The following is a 19,058-nucleotide window of genomic DNA, read 5'->3' as shown; positions in this document are numbered from 1 at the left end:
GGAGAACCCAGCCCTAGCTGGGGAGCCTCAGGACCCAAAGCTCTGGGAGGAATCTTGACCATGGCCTGCATCTCTCTGCTGGTCTCACTCCTGGTTCTCTACACAGGTGAGGTTTCCCCTGGTCCCTGGGGCTCAGCTCCTGCAGTGTCTCAGATCAGGTCTAGTCCTTTCCTTGTCCAGCATCCTCTTGGGCATGAGTGACCCCTGCCTCTGACCCGGCTCTTCTCTCCTTGCAGGTTCAGGGGCCTCTATTGTGCTGACTCAGCCACCTTCAGTGTCCAAGAATTTGGGAGAGACGGCCTCCATCTCCTGTAGTGGAGTCAATAACTATGTCCAGTGGTTCCAGCAGAAACCTGGCCAGGCCCCGGTGCAGATGATTTACCTGGATAACAGCAGGCCCTCGGGCATCCCTGCCCGCTTCTCTGGTTCCCGGTCAGGGAACACGGCCACCCTGAGCATCTCCGGGCTCCAGGCTGAGGACGAGGCTGATTATTACTGTCAGCAGTGGGATAATAGTGCTAAAGCTCACAGTGACACAGACTGATGGGGAAGTGAGACAAAAACCCTCCCAGGCCTGTGCCTGCTGTGTCCTTCCCTCTGGGCTCCAGAGAGGTCCCTGGTGGCGGCAGAGACAGAAACATCCTCCCCCTCAGGCCTCTTCCCCCTCTGACCCTCCTCTTCTGAGACTCCTCCCCCAGCCCCAAGCCCTCATCTGCCCCCTTCCACATGCCCCCTCATTTCTGTCCCCCCCCCGAAAAACTATTTAGGGCTCTTCTGAGACTTGGACAATGCTTCCTGTGCCAAGGTGAAGAAGTGAAGACCAAACTCTTCTAAATCTGCCAAATTCCCTTCCAAACACCTAGAAATCCACTTCAGGAATGACCCAGGAGCAGGGAAGCATCATGGATCAAGAGCCACAGCAGCCTCATAGAAGAGGCTGGTGTGAGGGGGTCAGGGGAGGGACAATCTATGCTAGGGACCCCTCCCTACAAGACAGCAGGCTCCCATGCAAGAGAGCCATCTGCAGAACAGTAGGCCCCCCTCCCCACCTGCCCACCCTAAGCACAAGACACCTGGGAGAGCTTGAGACCAGTGCTGACCAGATGTGAAGCCCTGCCTAGGACTGACCAAGAGCAAGACCCCAGCCCCAGAGCTTATAGACAGGGATATCACATGAACAAAGCAGCCCAGCATCAAGAATTCACCCTGGGAAAGAGCCAGCAGTTAAACTCGACAATCAGGGGAGGCCAACAGGGAGGATTCCCCCACACACACACAAGTCAGACAGAAGCCTGTCCTGCAGAGAAAGGAGGCAACTGAACCCTGAAGTCCAAGGAAAGCCAGGAGTAAGACCCACAGCTCCAACCATAAAATGCTTGGGACAGTGCAGGACCAGAGCCCAGCTCTCACCTAAAAATAAAAAGTAACCAAAACAGGCAGGAAAATGGAGCAAAAAACAAAACAAGCCTTGAATGTTATTATGGGAATAGGGAGGATAAAGGCATGAATGTGGAAGGTGAGAATAATGACAAAATGTGTGAAGCCTCGAAGAAAAAATATTATTTTTATTTTCTCTTTTCATCCATATGCACATTCCTGTTTGTAAGTTACAAAGTTTCCTCCCCCCCTCCCTTCCCACCCCCACCCCCCAGAGGTGAAGAGTCAGGTCACATACACAATTTGATAACCATTTTTACACCATTAGCTTTTGCAGAAAGAGGAATTAGGATTGAGGGAAAGAGATGCATAAGAGATAATGTTTATAAAGTGCTCTTCAGATGCAGAAGGGGGGTTTGGGTATTTTTTATCTGTTATTTTGTTTTTCTTCCTCTGGATGGGGACAACATAGTCCATAGTCTAATATGGTTGTCCTCGCTCTCTGGACTGCTGAGAGGAGCTGCTTCCATCGAGGTTGTTCATCTCACAATGTTGCTGATGTGAACATTGTTCTCTTGGTTCTGCTCCCTTCTCTCAGCATCAGATCCCATAGGTCATTCGTTGCTTTCTCTAGAGTCCGACCAGTGATGGCTTCTTACAGAACAATAATATTCCATAGATTTTCATTTCTATTTGAAATAAAACAATCACCATAGAAATTCTGACTGACTGACACTGTATCTTTAAATTTGTTGTTTTACTTTGAGTTTTATTTTTGAATTCGGGGGGGATGATTGAGTTTTGATGAGTCTTCTGTTCAGTCTTGGGGAAATTCCTCTTGTCTGTGTTGTTTTATTTTGTAAGGCAATGCTATTCTTAATCTTTTTTTCATTCTTTTCCACAATAATTTATAGATGACTTAAAACTCAAGATCAGAGTTGTCCTTGTTTGTCTTATTCCTTCATTGGACAAAGATGTCAAGGATTGCCTGCTCAACTATTTTCTGGTGTTCTTTGATCTATTTGTTTTGCTTTTATGCTTCTTCCCATTCCCTAAGATTGGTAATAATTGGTAATTGGTAATAATCAAATTGGTAATAATCAAAATCAATGTCTTTATTTCCTTAATTTTCCCTATTCCCATTTCTTTCTCTCTGAAGTAGAACTTTTGTTATCCCACACAGTTATCTTCTCATTTTTGTTTCTCCCTTTTCTATGGTATTGCTGATTGATTTCCATCTAGTTAATCAGTGAGCCCCCTTCATACCCATTCTTTTCCCAACTCTGCAGCTGACTCTTTCGGCTTCGCCAGCATGTTTCAGCTTCCTTCTCACCCTGGATCAGCTCTTAGGACCTAGGAACTTCTCGCCTTGAAATATCTATCTAGATCTCTGCCCCTCCTTAGTAATTTCTACAATTCTTTCACGACTGCCATTTTGTGGAAGGATCAGGACCACAATCGTTCAATAATCTCCTGACTCTGCTTCTAACTTCTAACTTTTTAGTTTGCACTTACCCTGGAACTTCTCTCAAGAATTGGGGTCCTTCTCATCCTGGGCTATAATTCCACCCTTATGGCACTCTTCCCTCATTGTCAATCCCCTCCCAGTGCCGTTTGGGGAAGGGAAGAATCTCCTTTTCTTCATTGCCCTTTGACTCCATTATTAACACTCTGGGCTTTATCCCTGTGTCCTCCCATGGATATCTTCTCTCTCTCCCCAATTCTCAGTTTTCTTCTCTCATGAGAATTGAAACTCCTTGAGGGCATGAATAGCTTTAATTTTGCTTCTATCAGTGTTCCAGAGTCTACCATCCTGCTTGGCACAGAGTCAGTGCATAATCAATTTTTTTTGGTCTGGCTACCTAAACAGGCCATTAAAAATAATTCCTGTGCTGCTTCCTGGTTGTTGCCTATATTTTGGAATACGAGTTTCATTATTGTTCCTATTGACATTCAGTGCTGGTGACAGCAAATCCTTTATGAATACCTCCAAAATGTATTAATAACTTACAGATATAAGATTTATAAGTAATTTACCAGACCTTGTCGTTTTTCAGTAGTTAACTCTATTTTTGATATCTGTTTTATCATGATCCCCAGTTACCATGATCAAATTGAAATCACCAAATCTGCCATAGCTGCTATCAAATGATTGTCCACTTGTAATATGGAAGAAAAATTAAATTTTTCTTCATTTGACCTATAGGAAAAAATGGGAATAAAGTCTAGAAATTATGAGGAGACAGTGTTGAACATTTCAACAAATGCTCCTTAGACTTAGAAAAGCTTAAAAATGAAGTGGATTGGGGGCAGCTAGGTGGCTCAGTGGACACAGCATCAGCCCTGGAGTCAGGAGGAACTGAATTCAAACTCAGTCTCAGACACTTAAAAGTAGCCTAGCTGTGTGATCTTGGGCAAGTCACTTAACCCCATTGCTTTGCAAAAGAAAAAAAACAACTCAAAAAAGGGAGCAGACTTCTTCAGGACTTGTGATAGAAACAAATGATTTTGCTAATTACTAAGAGATTTGATGCATTTTTTACTATGATGAATAGGAAAAGACACCAAGCATCTGATCAGACTTTGGTGGGGACAGCAGACTTCTATGAGGTTACAATACACATAGTTTTCATCTACATTCACCCTCTCTTCTGTACCTCATTTCTTCTAGTTTCAAAATTTCCTGTGGAAATAAGCAATCATCTCCTGCTCCCTATCTGTTGGTCAATCATCAACTGCCTAGGATGGGCCAGGAATTGTTCCAGGCCCTGGGGAGATGAAGAATGACAAAAACTGTTTCTAGGCTTGATGACCCCATAGTTTAATGTTCCATCCCCATGTGGTACTCCTGGGAAGCCTTGTGGCATGGGCTACTCTAATGTCTCTCCATTCCATAATGTCCTTGGAGACTTCTCCTCCTGCCATACCTCAGGGCCAGGTGGCTTCTGGGTGTCCTCTCCAGCCAGTAGTGCCTTCCCCTACCTCCAAGGTCCAAGAGAAGGGAGAAGGCCTGAAAGCCAGCAAGGACAATAATCTCCAGTCCAAGCTATTAACACAGAATGGTGCCTTTTGCCCTTTTAAAACAGTATCCCCAGGTAGAGAAAGGGAATCACATCTTTTATCTTGATGAGTCTTTTACCTCCAATTTCTGTCTTCATGAGAATCTGGAGATATCCAAGTGCAGAGGGAAGCAAAGTCTCCCCTGTACAGGGGGAGACTGAGGCAGCAGGGGCTACATTCTTTCAATCATGATTGTTTTTTTTTCTCAAGAGGCATGGTCAGGTAGTTTGGTGAACAGGCCAGCTGAGTAGGGGCTTCGTTTCTGGTGAGGGTGCTAACCCATAGACTACATAGTCATTAAACTGAGGGAATCTATTTACTCATGATCCCTCATGGGGTCCCCCTAGAACTACACTTTCACTATTGTTCTCTAGGGGTGTCACAATTTACTCATCCTTTATGTTTTCAGCATTTTTCTTGGAAGAAGCTCAACCACAATGAGATAAGTTGGACTTTTTCTTCAGAATAATCAAATTGAGAGAATGTCATATTGCTATGGGATGATGGTGAGCAGCTGCAGACCTGGATGGGAGGGTGGCAAGGCTAACATGTCAGGCTCCTCTTCTAAAATCCATTTCTGGATCAGGATTAAGAAATTTGAATTCAAGGACTTCATCTTCCCTCCCCAGGCTGGTCCCAACCCAAAGAAGAGGCTGTGAGGATTTTTTTTTTTTTAGTTTTTGATAGGCAGTGGGGTTAAGTAACTTGCCCAAGGTCACACGGCTAGGTAATTATCAAGTGTCTGAGCTGGGAATTTGAACTCAGGTCCTCCTGATTCCAGGGCTGGTGCTCTATCCACTGCACCAACCAGCTGCCCTGGCTATGAAGATCCTAAACCTGTGCACACATGGGTGTGAGGGGTGTATATGTGTGTGTTTACATATTGTCTCCCCAAACAGTTTGTGATCTCCTCAAAGGCTGGGACTCCTGTTCACATCCATGAACTTCTAGGACCACACACAGAGATGATGATGAAGAATGAGATTGTAGGCTACCGTGCATTTCCCAACAAGGTCCAATAATATTTTCTTCTTTGATGCATTTTTCCTTTTTCCAATTACAAGTAAAATTAGTTTTCAACATTCATCCTTTTATAAACTTTTGAGTCTGTTTTTTCACCCTCCTCCATTCCTACCACCTACTCCATGGCAGCACTCAATCTGATAAAGCTTATACATGGACAATTATGTCAGTATATTGCCATATTAGTCAAAGAAGAATTAGAACTATGGGGGGGAGGATTATGGAAAAAGGGGGAAAAAATAAAGTTTTTAAAGGTAGACATAGTAAGTTTTGTTGAGCATCCAGAATCCATAGTTTTTTTTCTTTGTCTACATCCATCCTCATTTCGACCTTATCTCGGTGTAGGATGCGAGATGTTGGTATCTGCCTTTTTTTTTGCCATACAATTTTTCCAGTTTTCCCAGCAGTTTTGTTTAAATAATGAGTTCTTAGCCCAGCAACGGGAGTCTTGGAGAGTTTTTCAAACAAGAGATTACACTAATTGCTTACTACTGTTTCTTTTGTATCTATTCTATTCCACTGATCTACTTCTCTATTTCTTATCCAGTAGGAATCATTGAGGAAAACTCTAATATTGGGGGGAACAATTAATGGTGGAGGGGAACCAGCTGAAAGAGGAGGGTCCATAAGAAGACTGTCTCCTTAATGGAGGTTGTGTAGTCATGATTGGAAGGCAAAGTATTGTCCCTAAAACCTAAGGGAACAAAAAACTCATACTTCAGAAAAATAATGAAGAAGAGCTAGTGGAAAATATCCACTTCCCTCATTTTGAATTTCAATGGGAAAAAAATTCAGAGATATGAAGCAAAGTGACATTTGAATTAGGAAAAGAAAACCTCATAATCTGCTGATTAAAAGAAGCATGTCAACCAATCAGTTATTAATCAATAAACATTTCAAAAGTGTCACATATGTTCCAGACCCTCTGTCAAGCACATTGCCCAGCTAAAAACCAAACCTCAGCAAACTTACAAAGTATAGAAATGAAAAGCCTGGGAAGGTCTGAGATGTAATATATATAAGACATGAAGAGAGTTCAGGAAATAGAAGATGCAATCATGCTGTCAAACAAAAGAAAAATAAGGAAATAAAAGAAAAAAATAAGTTTGGAATATAATCAGAGAAAAATAAGAAAATTTAATTCTACTAAAAGACTAAAATCCAATAACAAATTCTTAAATATGTAAATATAGAGAGAGCAAAAATTAAGAGAATTTCATAAATACATAAATATTTGGTATACAAAGTGTTAGCAGGAAACTTTAAGGTCCTTTTGTCAAAATAAGAGAATACCAACAGAATCATAAAGGGAAGGAAAATATAGAATTGTACAAATTGCTTTTAAATTGGAATCAAAATATTATAAGATCAATCTTCTGAATAACTTATATAGATACATTCATATTTATATAAAAGAATATATATAAACATAGAAAAATCAATGTTGTGATTAGGGCACAGAAATAGTGCAAATAAATGTAAAAAGTTAGAAATAACAAACATCTTTTTTACAACAAGTAGTAGCAATATAAGGGAACACAAACAGCAACACAGTTTAATTATTACATAGCTTAAGCCTCAAAAATAAATCTCTCCACTATGCATCAGTTCTTGGAAGTCTTCCTTGTCATTTCTTATAGCACAAAGTGGAAGGTTTGAAGATGATCAGATCCCATCTTAGTTCTGACCATAAATGATGTTGAAGAGATCCAGTGACACAGTTCCCAAGATCCATCAGGCAGCTTCTGGGTAACCAAAGTCTTTGGATTCCAGGGAGAGTACGGTTAATGGCTTGAGAGGAAAGCAGTACTGACCATTAGTCCACCGAGAGACAGGTTTAGATTAACCATGATGTTGCAACCCAACAATACCAAAACCTCCCAATGTCTCGTATATCCAGTGTATCTATGATGTCACCAGACTTTGACATTTTGCCTGGCATTGTTGAAGTGCCAAGTTGCCTCACTGATTTGGGAGGAGAAATCAGGCTCAAAGACCAAGGAATCCTGCAGCATCTGAGCCATCCCCAGAAGGCCTGTTTCCTAGGGGATCAGGCCATAGGGTGAATTGGTTCTGAAAAAGACAAGTGAGAAGGATGTCTTTGCACAATGTACCCCTCACTATAATAAACATGATGTTCAAGTCATGTCACTATAGACTTGGTTGGCATGGTCTTCTTTGAAACTCAAAGGATAGCTGTCTTAATATTCCATTATAATCTTATTCCACAGCTTGTTGTCATTCCCCAATTGCTGAACATTCTTTCAAATTCTAAATCTGAGCCACAAACAAAAAAGAGTTACTATAAAGATTTTTGTACATATGGACCATTTTCTTCTCTGGTCTTTTGGGTTATACTTCCTATAGATGAGGTGACTGAACCTCAGTGAAGAACCTTGCCCACTGGCAGGAACTTGGCATCTGCCTAGGTACCCATGAAACAAGATAAGTCACCTAAGAACAAGATAATGACTTTCTACCAATCCCCCCGCCATTAGTCAGGATTCCTGCCAAGATAAGCCCCTCTATCAACAAGAAATTAACTTCCTTCCCTATAGGATATCTCTGCATTAACCCCTCCCCATCCCCAATAACTTCATCTTCTTCCACTTTGTTCCTTAAAAAATTTACCTTTCCTCAACTGAGTGCCAGATGATCTTAAGTCCATTGAGGAGCATGAACCTACACTCTTGCTACCCCTGAAACAAATGATTTTACTGGAAATTAGAGAAAGTCTGAGTCTGCATCCTTTCTGGGTAATTTCCAACTCATTTCATCAAACCCCAACACTGTTCCTGATAATTACTGGGATTGGGCTCAGCCCCTTCCATTCTCCTGGGTTCCTGGGGCTGCTCATGTAGTTTCAATCCCAAGGATGTTTCCTCCTCCATGACTTTCCTCACATTGACCCTTCCTCCCTCCCCTGTGCATTTTCTCCATGGTTACCTCATGGTAATTTTCTCAATCCCCAATGGGCCCCCACACCAATATCCCTTCTTGCCCAGGTTAACTGCGTAGGTCTACACAGGGTCAGGTGACCTCAAACCCAAGTAGGAACTATTTGAAAAGGGCAAGATATCAAGGTTCATACTCTGTCCCAATCACTGTTCTATGAGAAAGATAGTCCCCACTCTCAACGCATTTCCATTCCAAAGGGAAAGACAATAAAATAAAGGGATCTTCCTGCTGACCCTCCCTGGAGTTGCCATTGTAACCGAGGTCACTAGAGGAAGATACTGCAAGGAGTTTGGGGCCTGAGTGGACTTGAAATGTCCCCTGGGCTCTAGACCCCTGAGCTCCTGGTCTCCTTCCCAGTGGCCTGAGATTTATCTGCATCTCACAGATGAGGGAGAAGATTTTCCTGTGATGCTATAGGGCATCCTACTTTTGTTGGACTGTAACAAGGTGAAGTTTGGCAACAGCTGCTCATCTGAAGGGACTGGAAGCAGAGGGGTGAAAAGGAAGCTAGAGATGAGACAAGAGCATCTAGGTTCATTCCTTCCTTGCCAGGGAGCTGCTGCTGCCCCATCCTCTTAGGGGAAAGGTTTGGGATCTGGCCTTGGCAGCTCCTCTTGAAGGGCAGAGCCCCTGAGGCTGAGCTGTCTGAACCCCAAAATGGCAAAACCTAAAAAGATAAGGTTAAAACAAAATTGACAGAAAGTATCGATTAGACATGAAGCTTTATTCTCTGGGGTTTACTATCTAACCCTTAAAGGGAGGCCATTAAGGTACTGACCACACCCAAACTGGCAAAGTGGATCATTGTGCAAACACAGAGAATCGTAAAAATTATTAACTTCCTCTGTGGCCTGAGGATGAAGATTGCACTATATCCCTGCCCAGAACTGCTCCTCAAAGCATCCTGTCATCCTTGTTCAATCCCAATCTCCTGTTTTCTCTTCCTGGCAGGACCAGTCTCTGGGTCTCCTGGGCATTGTCCCCCTGAGTCTGTATTTAACATAGGAGGGAATGCCCAGGAGTCTCCATTTCTTACTATATTGGTAAGGTGACTGATAGGGAGGCTGAGGAGTCTCTAAATAAATCTATCTCTTTACCACGATGACACTTTTGAGAAACTTGTTATATTTTGGCAGATTTTTGTGGAGGCCCCCCCAAAAAAAAAGCTTTAAAAAGAGAAATCTAGGTCAGGGCCAGGCCACTGCTCAAAAAGTGAAGCAAAATAATATGCAGGGCTGTGCCCATGGACTGTTCTGATCATTCCTCTGGGTGGTCACCAGGGCAATGACCACACTCTGGATCTGTAGAACTGGGTCCAGGTTTGAGAGAGGCCTCAGACAGGGCTGGTGCAGAATCTACAAGGCCTTCCCAGGATTCAGGGCATCTGACCCCCTTTCTCTGTTTCTGGGTCTCTGAGGGACCAGCAGCCTTTCTGGGGTGTTTCTCCTCCCTGCAGGAGGATCCCACCATTCTGGTACTGGTGGAAAGAGCCTTGAGGTGCTGACTTATGTGGCCCCAGATGAGACATGGAAAGGGTCTGATGATGGGTCATCCCCTCCAGCAACTGCGGGGGCTCTTTAGGGGCCAGAAGACCCCATCTTGTTCAGAGCTGTTTCTCAGAACAGCTTATCCCTGGTGGGGAGGGAGGCCCTGGCAGGCTTTCTGCCTCAGTACAGACCTCACAGACCATGGAAGGATAAAGTTATGGACAATGGGGGACATGAGGAAGCAGTGGCCCTAGAGAGCACCATTTTCCCCCCAGGGACACAGTCTAGTGTTCTAGTGCCAGCACAGGACTGGGCCCATGAAGGCACCTTCTGTGGATGGACTTTCAGTCACAGCTATGAATGGAATCCTTGGGGAGTTATCTGATTAAAGCCAGGACATCACAGTAACCAGGAGTGAGTGAGGGCATCTGAGTGAAGGGGATGGGCCCTGAAGGACACATTGGAGGGGCCTCCCTCCCCAGGAACAGGAACCCAGGCTCAGGGCAGGAGGGCAGGGAAGGTCCACAGAACCATTCCCTACCTGTCAATGCTTATGACGTAGGTGACCAGTGGGTCCTTCCCCAGTCCCAACCCTCCACTTTACTTCTCATATCCAAGAACAGTCTTAGGGTCCCTCCACACTTCCCTTCCTTGAGCCCCACCCTGCTCTACAGGAAATCTGATTTACTCCCCAGGATTTTCCATCTCCCCCCCACCCCACAGAAAATTTTCCCATCTTTTCTGCATCCCTCAAACCCTCACCTCTTTATTCCTTCCCTCAGCAAGTAACCTTGCCCTCAACTTTACTGAGCACATGGAGGTCATCCCATGATGGACTTCAGCTCTCCTTGCCCTCCCTCTTCAGATCTCCATGTATTGTGTCATGGAAGATTAGTCAGTGGTACTCCAGTCTTTCCAAGACCTGCCTTGTGTAGGGCCTCTGAAGGTGTGGGGAGGGGCCCCCCATGATGCCATAGGGTTAAGCAGCTTGTTTCCCGCCCTTCCCAGGAGCCACAGTTGGGCCTAGGGTCACCAGAGGGAGTTATTGGACTGAGAATGGGGACTCAACTTGACTGGCAAGGAGTCAAAGGGCCCTCAGCCCCTGAGGTCCCTCCCTAGGGCTCTCTGGTCAGGTGGACCCCTGGCAGGTGCATCTTCTCTAGTCCTTTCTCTTCTCATCAGTCAATTTTGGGGGCAGGGACACATTTTGGGATGAGGATGAGGCAAGAACCCTCAACAACTTGGCATCCTGTGCTCCTCCTCATGCTATCCAAAGGATGGTCCTGGTCTTTGACCAGGGATCCCCAATCCCTCTGAATCTATGGCAGGGATGCTAGTGTGGAGTGCCTGCCGTCTTTCAGAGAGCCTGGTCCCTGCCCAGGAGGTTCCAGTCCTTCCCATGAAACCTTTCCTGGCTGCAGGAAGGATAGAAGGACCCAGCCCTGAGGAAGGGGGTGAGAAGACACAATATGAATGGAGCCAAATTAGAGACTGAGCTAAGACTGACAGGGAGAGGGGAGAACAAGGCAATGCAGGGGGGTATTTATTTCTTTTTAAAATTTTATTGCTCAACACTGTTTTTTAATAAACATATTCTGATCTCCCTTACTCCAGGGGAGCTCTCTTATTAACAAAGAAAAGAAATTAAATAATGTGACCCCTTCACATGGTACAGTCAGCCTTCCACATCATAGAAACCCTGCCCAGTTTCCCATTCTAAAAAAATTAAATTACTCTCATCCCATTCCATTAAAAAAGAAAAGAAAAGAAAACTTTTTTTTTACAATTTTTTGTTGTTTTTTGGAAGGCAGTAGGGTTAAGTAACTTGCCCAAGGCCTCACAGCTAGGAAATTATTAAGTGTCTGAGGTCACATTTGAACTCAAGTCCTCCTGACTCCAGGCTGGTATTCTATTCACTGTCCCACCTAGCTGCTCCCCCAAAAAACTCTTTTTAAAACAAATACACCTAGTCCAGGAAAACTATTATGTTTCCTTCCTCTTCCTCATTGGCAGTATCCACATGAGCCCCCATATCACATTCCAAGCCCACCATGGGGCTGCCACAAAGACCATATCTCTCCTTCATCCCTGGGCATTGCAAACAGCACATGATAATGGATGTGATAAAGACAGCAAGAGGGTGTCCCAGCCCAGTTGGGGCCCAGCTCCCAGGGGGAAAGGACTAGAGGGAGACCAGAGGCCGGGTGTGTCTGATAATATTAGTCTGTTCTTGGCATGCCTGAGACCTGGTCAGGGTGGTTGAACCCTGGGCCAGGTGAGGCCCATCCCTGTGCCTACCTGACATGACTATGATGCCTCTGGTTACTTCTCCCCTTCTATAAACCTTCCTCTTGAACAGAATGAATGGGTGTCTTGGGAAGTTCCCATTGGTCACTCACTGGCAGGTAGGGAAGCAAAGGGTCTGTGAGCCTCAGGGGACAAAAAACACTACCCCACCCTCCTGCCCTGAGCCTGGGCTCCTCTCCCTGGGAGAGGAATACACCTCCAGTACTGCCTTCAGGGCCCCATTCCCCAGCCTTGGTTACTGTCACCAAAATGGCTTCATTCATTGTTTTTTTTTCTTTTTTTGAAAATCCATCCCCTGCAAACCCTGAGAAGGTGCCCCCAATTATCAAGCCTCTTTCCCAGTGTAATAGGCAGTACTCAGACCCCTCCTTCTCTCTTAAAGAACAATCCTTTGGAGCCCCTGGGAGAGGCCTCCAATCCTCTGCATGTCCTTAGTTCTCCTCTGGTTGGGAAAGACCACATCTCTCTGGGAGCAGAAGTTCTGATGAACTTCAGTCTTTCTCCAAGGGCCTGGGGGTCCTGGATTCTAATGATATTGGATCTCCCCCCTACTCTTCCTCCACTCATTCACTGCTTCTGAGATCCCTCCTCTCCTCTCTTCTCCTCTCCTCCTCCAACCCAATCCTGACTGGTCTAAAGGAAAACCATCAACTGAGCCAATGAGGTCTCATGAAAGTCCACCCAATGTCATCCTCACCCCTGAACCCAGGGCTTTGGTTTATAAGCTCTGCTCATCTTTCTAAACTCATTGGTTCTCAAGTCTGAGTCCAAACATCTGGACTGAGTTTTGTCCTGAGTTCAGACTCTCCCCACAGTCTTCTAAGAGACAAGATCCAACTTGGTTGACTTTCTCTGGGGATCCTCAAGCTCTCTCAGCCCGACATTCCAGCTCTGATGGATTCTTCTTGGCTGCTGTTCTTGCTTTTTCCTGAGCAATATTCTCTGGTATTGACTCCCCCCCCCCCCCAGCTCCATCATAACTGTCTGAACAGGACAAGCCCAGAATCTTCTATGCTGTGGCTCATTAGTCCCATTGGAAGGTGAGGACACAGGCAGAGACTGCAGAGAAGAAGCAGCATCTGCAGCCTTGGCCAGAAGAGATCCCTAGGGGACAAGCTGGGTGCTTTTCCCCTGAGCCCCAGTCCCAGGGAGGGCCCAACTTGAGAAAGCAACTTAGTGACAGTAACAGAGCCCAAGAGCATCCACAGCAGGGCCTGGGGTGGAAAAGACCTGACCCCAGATCCTCAGTCAGAGATGGCCTCGGGGACAGGATGGGATGGAATCAGGGAACCAAGAAGTGGAAGTTGGGGTACAAGGGAAGAATTCACTGAAGATCTTCAAGACTCAGAACTATGAGGTCATTTACATCTTATGCCATTGTATGTGGACTGATCTTTAAGGGATAAAAGAGGAACATTCTGTGGCTCATAAAGGGAATAGGGACCTGGTGTTCAGGCTGGGAGAGGGATGGGGGCCTGCACAAGGACAACAGGCTCATTATCCCTGTGTTCCTTTTGGTCTATACCTCCCTGTCCTTGTAGGACCCTCCTGGTGGAGCCAAGATAGTTTTTCTCAGTCCAAGGGCTGGTCCAGGGAGGGGAACTTTCTCAAGGATAAACTGTCCCAGGGATGCTATAGGACAGGTTGGTCTATACCATAATATGGCTGAGGATACATAAGGTTAGCATAGAAAAAAGCAAAACTTAGCTATCTGCAAGAAATAAAATGGTATTTTTCTCTACCTTGAATTTTCTCTGCATCATTGGCCCAGCCCTGCCCATGGGTCAGAGGAGCACCAGGGTCAGCCAGCACCTGAGGCCCCTCCTGCAGGTCCTCAGGGTAGGAAAAGATTTGCATAGAGGCAAATGGGGACTCTCCTCCCTGCAAGGCCTTGCCTGGTCTTAAGGGAGACCTGAGGCTGGGGAGTCTCAGGACTCAAAGCTCTGGGAGAAATCTTGACCATGGCCTGGAGCTCTCTGCTGGTCTCACTCCTGTCTTTGAACACAGATGAGGCTTCCTAGGGTCTGTTCCTTGGGATATGGGTATTACAGTGTCTCAGCCAGGTCTAGTCCTGTCTTTGACCAGCATCTTCTTGGGACCGAGATACCCCTGACTCAGATTCAACTGTTCTGTCCTTGCAGGTTTTGGGACCTCCTCTGCTCTCAGCCTCCGTCAGTGTCCAAGAGTCTGGGGGAGATGGCCTCCATCTCCTGTAGTGGAATTAATTACCATGCAAACTGGTACCAGCAGAAACCTGGGAAGGCCCCTGTGCTGGTGATTTATATTAATAACCAGAGGCCCTCGGGCATCCCTGCCCGCTTCTCTGGCTCCAGCTCAGACTCCACAGCCACCCTGAGCATTTCCAAGCTCCAGGCTGAGGATGAGGCCGATTATTACTGTCAGTCCTTTGAAAGTAGTAGTAATTATCACAATGATAAAGACTGATGGGGAAGTGAGACAAAAACCCCTCCCAGGCCTATGGCCCCTGTGCCCTTCTGCTCTGGGCTCCAGAGAGGTTCCTGAAAACAGAGACAGGAACATCTCCTCATCAGGTCCCCTTCCACCTCTGACCCTCTCCTTCTGAGGCTGCTTCCCCAGTCCCAAGTCTTCATCTGCCCCCTTCCTCTCTCCACATGCCCCCTCCTCATTTCTGCTGCCCTTCCCACCCTGAAAGACCATTTTGGCTCTTCTGAGACTTGGACACTGTTTCTGGTGTCAAGGTGAAGAAGTGAAGACCAAATTCTCTAAATATGCCTAATTCCCCTCCAAACACCTTGAAAACCAATTCAGGAATGATCCAGAGCAGAGAAGGATCATAGACCAAGAGCAGCAGCAACCTCACAGAAAGGGCTGGGGCAGTCCACCCTAGAGGCCCAACCTCCTACAAGACAGCAGGCCCCCAGGCAAGAGAGCAGTCTGCATAACAGTAGCCCCCCTCCCCACCTGCCCACCCTAAGCACAAGAAACCTGGGAGAGCTTGAGACCAGTGCTGGCCAGATGCTGCTGAACCCAAAGAGAGAGACGGAGACCAGAATTGAATCAGTTTGGAGATCTTTATTTCTCAGGGACTGCCTGGGGATGGAGAGGACCCAAATCAGACAGTCCCTGAGTGTTCAAGGGATAGGGTTTTTAAAGTGTTTTTTGGGGAGTGTACTGAGAGCAAGTAGGATCCAGAAGCAAAGACAGCAGTTAGATATATTGTCTTGTCATACTAATATAAACATATGTAAACATATGGTTCAGTATAGATCGGGGACTAGACATAGTGGGAAAGGGTCAGGGTCTCTGTGTTATGTCTGAATATGTTCCCTAAGAGGAAGGGAGTCATGTATTCATGGGCTTCCCACAGGTTTGAGGGAGTGGAATTTACTGTCTTATGGTTCCAGCTGTATCTGGGGAAGGAGAAGGCAGTCCTGGAATTTAACAGATACAGCAAGATAATTAGGCTAACAAGGGTGCTTTGTAAATCTTTAGACAATTTTATGGTATATCCATGACCTCCAGGGTCAAGCACTTGGGTCCTATCAGACTATTTTCAGACCCAAAGGCGCCCGGCCAAAGTTATATTTCTAAGGAATTTCTTAGGGACCAGAGAGATGTCAGGGACCACTTTCTATGCAGGAATTTTACAAACATTGATATTGTACTTCATTCCCCACTTTTTTTTCAAAATAAGTCAAACCCTTGAGTTATCATCTTCATAACCTGGATGAGCATGAACTACACAAGCATCTTTACAAAGGATCCAGGTATCATCATTACATCTCAATCCACCTATCTCTTTGAATTGTACAGGCCAGCTACATAAGAGATAAGACTCTCCTTAGATAGGATATAAACATACCACCCAATAGTCTCCCTCCTTTTCTTTCAATGGAGAACATCTGGACCCTGCCTCTCCTACTTTTCATGAGGAGAAGGGCATAAGTAAGGTGTCGCACTTACAGAATCAAGGGGAGTTTACAAAAACAGATCCCTTGACTATACAAGGTATACATAGGTGAGAAATGGTAGAGATGAACTTGTCCAGTGTCTCTCCTCTCTTCTCTTCTCTCCTGGAGACCTCTGATATCCTTCTGCATCAATCATCTTAGTCCAAAGTACCCAGCGTATGGTTTAAAAATAAAACAATCTTAGCCTTTGCTCTTATTACAATAGTGGCTCAAACATCCTTAACCAAAATGAAATTTTTCAAAAATATTCCCAAATATACCATTGATTTTCCTTTTCCTGATATACTTATCTGACTCACATTCCTTTCCTTAAGCTAGGCCTTAAAACTGTAGTTAGCCTAAGAATTTCCCATTCTTCTTCTTACCTAAATATCCCTTCTACAAATTAAAGAAACTCAATTCCTATCTTTACATGTAGCTGTTAGCAGGTGTCAGAGCCACACACCTAACACACCTAACCTATCTCGGGCTAATAGATCCAATTTACCTAAAATTTATTTTTCTAGTTTGCTTAGTAACTAACTATGAAGATTCAGGACATTAAAGGAAAATTCCTTTACAGATATAAGTATTGAATGTCAGTGTCTAGGCAGAGGTCACGTGGGCAAGTTGAATATCTTAGGCCAGATTTATTCTTCCAGGTGAGACATTATCCAAATATCATTTTGGGAAAATCATGTCAAAGGGGTCCAACCTCAGCCATACTGAGATGCCATCCCTTCGGCTTCCTATCCCAGTCACCTGACATCTTGGCTTCCTTGGCTGCAAGAACATGACATTTACCCAGTAGCATTTCCTTTTGCTGACCATCCTGGTATCTGATATGAAAAGAAAATTGATTAAAAGCCCTGTGCTCTAAAATAGTTGTTTTACCTAATTAGATCTCCACTTCACAATTTAGATTGGAGGGAGGGGTCACAATCAATCATCTCTCTTCCTTAAACATATATCACCTATATGTACTCTGAGTGGCCCTGTCATCAGAATACATTCAATAGGGTTACTTTCTAAACGTTCCAAAAGCAGTCAAGTTCTCACAGGATCTGGAGTATTCCTTGAGAGATTTTTAGCAGTAAAGGCTGGGCCATTGCCTGACCTGATTCCTAGCAGGAGGTCAAATCAGGGAGGGGCTCATTTAGAATTTTTAAACTACTTCCAAGGCTGTTTCCTTAGCTTCTCCCCATTCTGAAAATGTGTCACAAAACCCCAGAGATACTCAAAACCTGATGCAGGTGTTTTTACTGTCTCTCTTTCTAGTGTTTTTGAGATAAGAAATTTTCTGCCAGTTCCCCACCATCATCCTGCTGCCTTCTTCTCCCCTATCTATTCAGCAAAGGAATCTTCTGACGGGGAAGTAGGCTGGTTCAGGGGAAGGGGAGACAGGTCTAGGAATGTTCATTCCCTTCCCTGATCTTATATTCCCCCCTTTTGATCCAGCAAAGGAATCTTCCAAGGGGGAACAAACGGAATTTGGTGACAGGGGTGGGGGGATGGGGTTTGGAAATTCAGGGGCTGAGATCTCTAAATGTAACAAAACAGTAATAAATGTAATGCATTAAGAACTAGATCTCACAAAACAATCTTTCCATTATTACATTTATACCTGGACCTACAGATCTAGAGCAAGCTCCAACACATCATTCAAAATTTCAGGGAACCAAGAGGGTCATGTTTTGATAATTTCCCTCATTAACGATCATTAATTCCAGCTTTGACATCGTTACAGTAAAATAGTTTATATTTCCAAGAGCAGATCCCATGTTTGACACCACCCTTCAGTCTTACTTACTGATAAGTCATCTAATTAGGGTTACAGAATTTTGATTTCCTAATCATTTTCCAAAGCCCCTCAGGTTTATTCCATGTCATTGGAAAGGGTATCTGGCAGTTAAGATATGATGTAAACATTAAATTCTTAACCTACATGAAACATAACATGCTGACATCTCATTCTCTTAAAGCAACATAAAACAACTGGTTCTCTTAAAGTTAACCTTATAATTAAGTATCTTTTTACATGCAAACTTCTTCTGAATTTTTTGCTTCATAAGCTTATTCTCTTCTTCCATATACACTTCTATTTTCAAAGAAAATAAGATCCTCTATCAATGTTAGTTTTCCACAATAATTTCAAAAGCCCAATGTACACTTGTGACCCATGACAGTGTTCCAGTTATATGTATAATTTCCTCTTTTTAACAGCTAAAAATAAGCTACATTGATCTTTGTTTTTCACCTCATATTCCCTTTCATAAACATGAGGTGAAAAACAAAGCCTTTCATACATTTTCTGGGACAAAAAGACCTTGAGAATGATAACCCATTGGTCAAGTATTTTTTTCTCATAACAAAATCTTTACAAATGTGATAGATGAAACTTCAAGTCATTCACAGTTTGTTATTACAAAACAATATTAAAGTCTCAAAAAGTATAGCTTAAATTGTTCTTATACAAAGTTTACTAATTGTACACGGCATATTTCAATTACACGTATGTTTTCTTTACTCCCTAAAACTTTACAATACAAAGAATTCTTAAGACCAATTGTTGCTAAAAAATCCCTTCATATGACTACTATACTTCTCTTAAATTCCAAAAGTCTTATTCAAATTAGCCTTAAATCATTTTCTTTTCAAAGCCTAAAAAGTTTGTAAATTCCTCTTATCTTTATCAGTGCAATTCTAACTTCTCAATGCTCTCACTTATAAGGACTTTTTATCCTTGCTAACAATATTTCTTAATATTAGAACATTCTATGTTCTGGGAATTGGAAATTCCCCACAACTTGAGATATCAAAGTGATATGGACTAATTCTTTACTTTCACTGTTTACCATTACTCACTCACTCCAGATTTCTCCCAAAGACATGAACTACATCCCAATCAGTATCA

At 44.0% G+C, this 19,058-nt stretch overlaps 1 protein-coding gene across 2 annotated transcripts in view; it reads left to right on the top strand.

The window, feature by feature from the left end:
• The window catches only part of LOC141497169 (immunoglobulin lambda-1 light chain-like), a 316,494-nt gene that overhangs the window by 101,482 nt on the left and 195,954 nt on the right, over window positions 1-19,058 (top strand). The window contains exons 1-2 of one of the 2 annotated variants that reach the window (XM_074199824.1): window positions 5-106; window positions 237-526. The exons of the other annotated variant lie outside the window; for it this stretch is intronic. Of the exons in view, the coding sequence (XP_074055925.1) occupies window positions 61-106; window positions 237-526 (336 nt within the window). The 5' untranslated portion in view covers window positions 5-60. Of the gene's footprint in view, window positions 1-4; window positions 107-236; window positions 527-19,058 lie in introns of those variants that run through there. 2 annotated transcript variants of the gene reach the window in all.

Source organism: Macrotis lagotis, chromosome X, assembly GCF_037893015.1.
Source record: "Macrotis lagotis isolate mMagLag1 chromosome X, bilby.v1.9.chrom.fasta, whole genome shotgun sequence".
NCBI lineage: Eukaryota > Metazoa > Chordata > Mammalia > Peramelemorphia > Peramelidae > Macrotis > Macrotis lagotis.
Note: the sequence above shows the minus strand (reverse complement) of the source record. Positions and strands in the feature narration are given on the sequence as shown.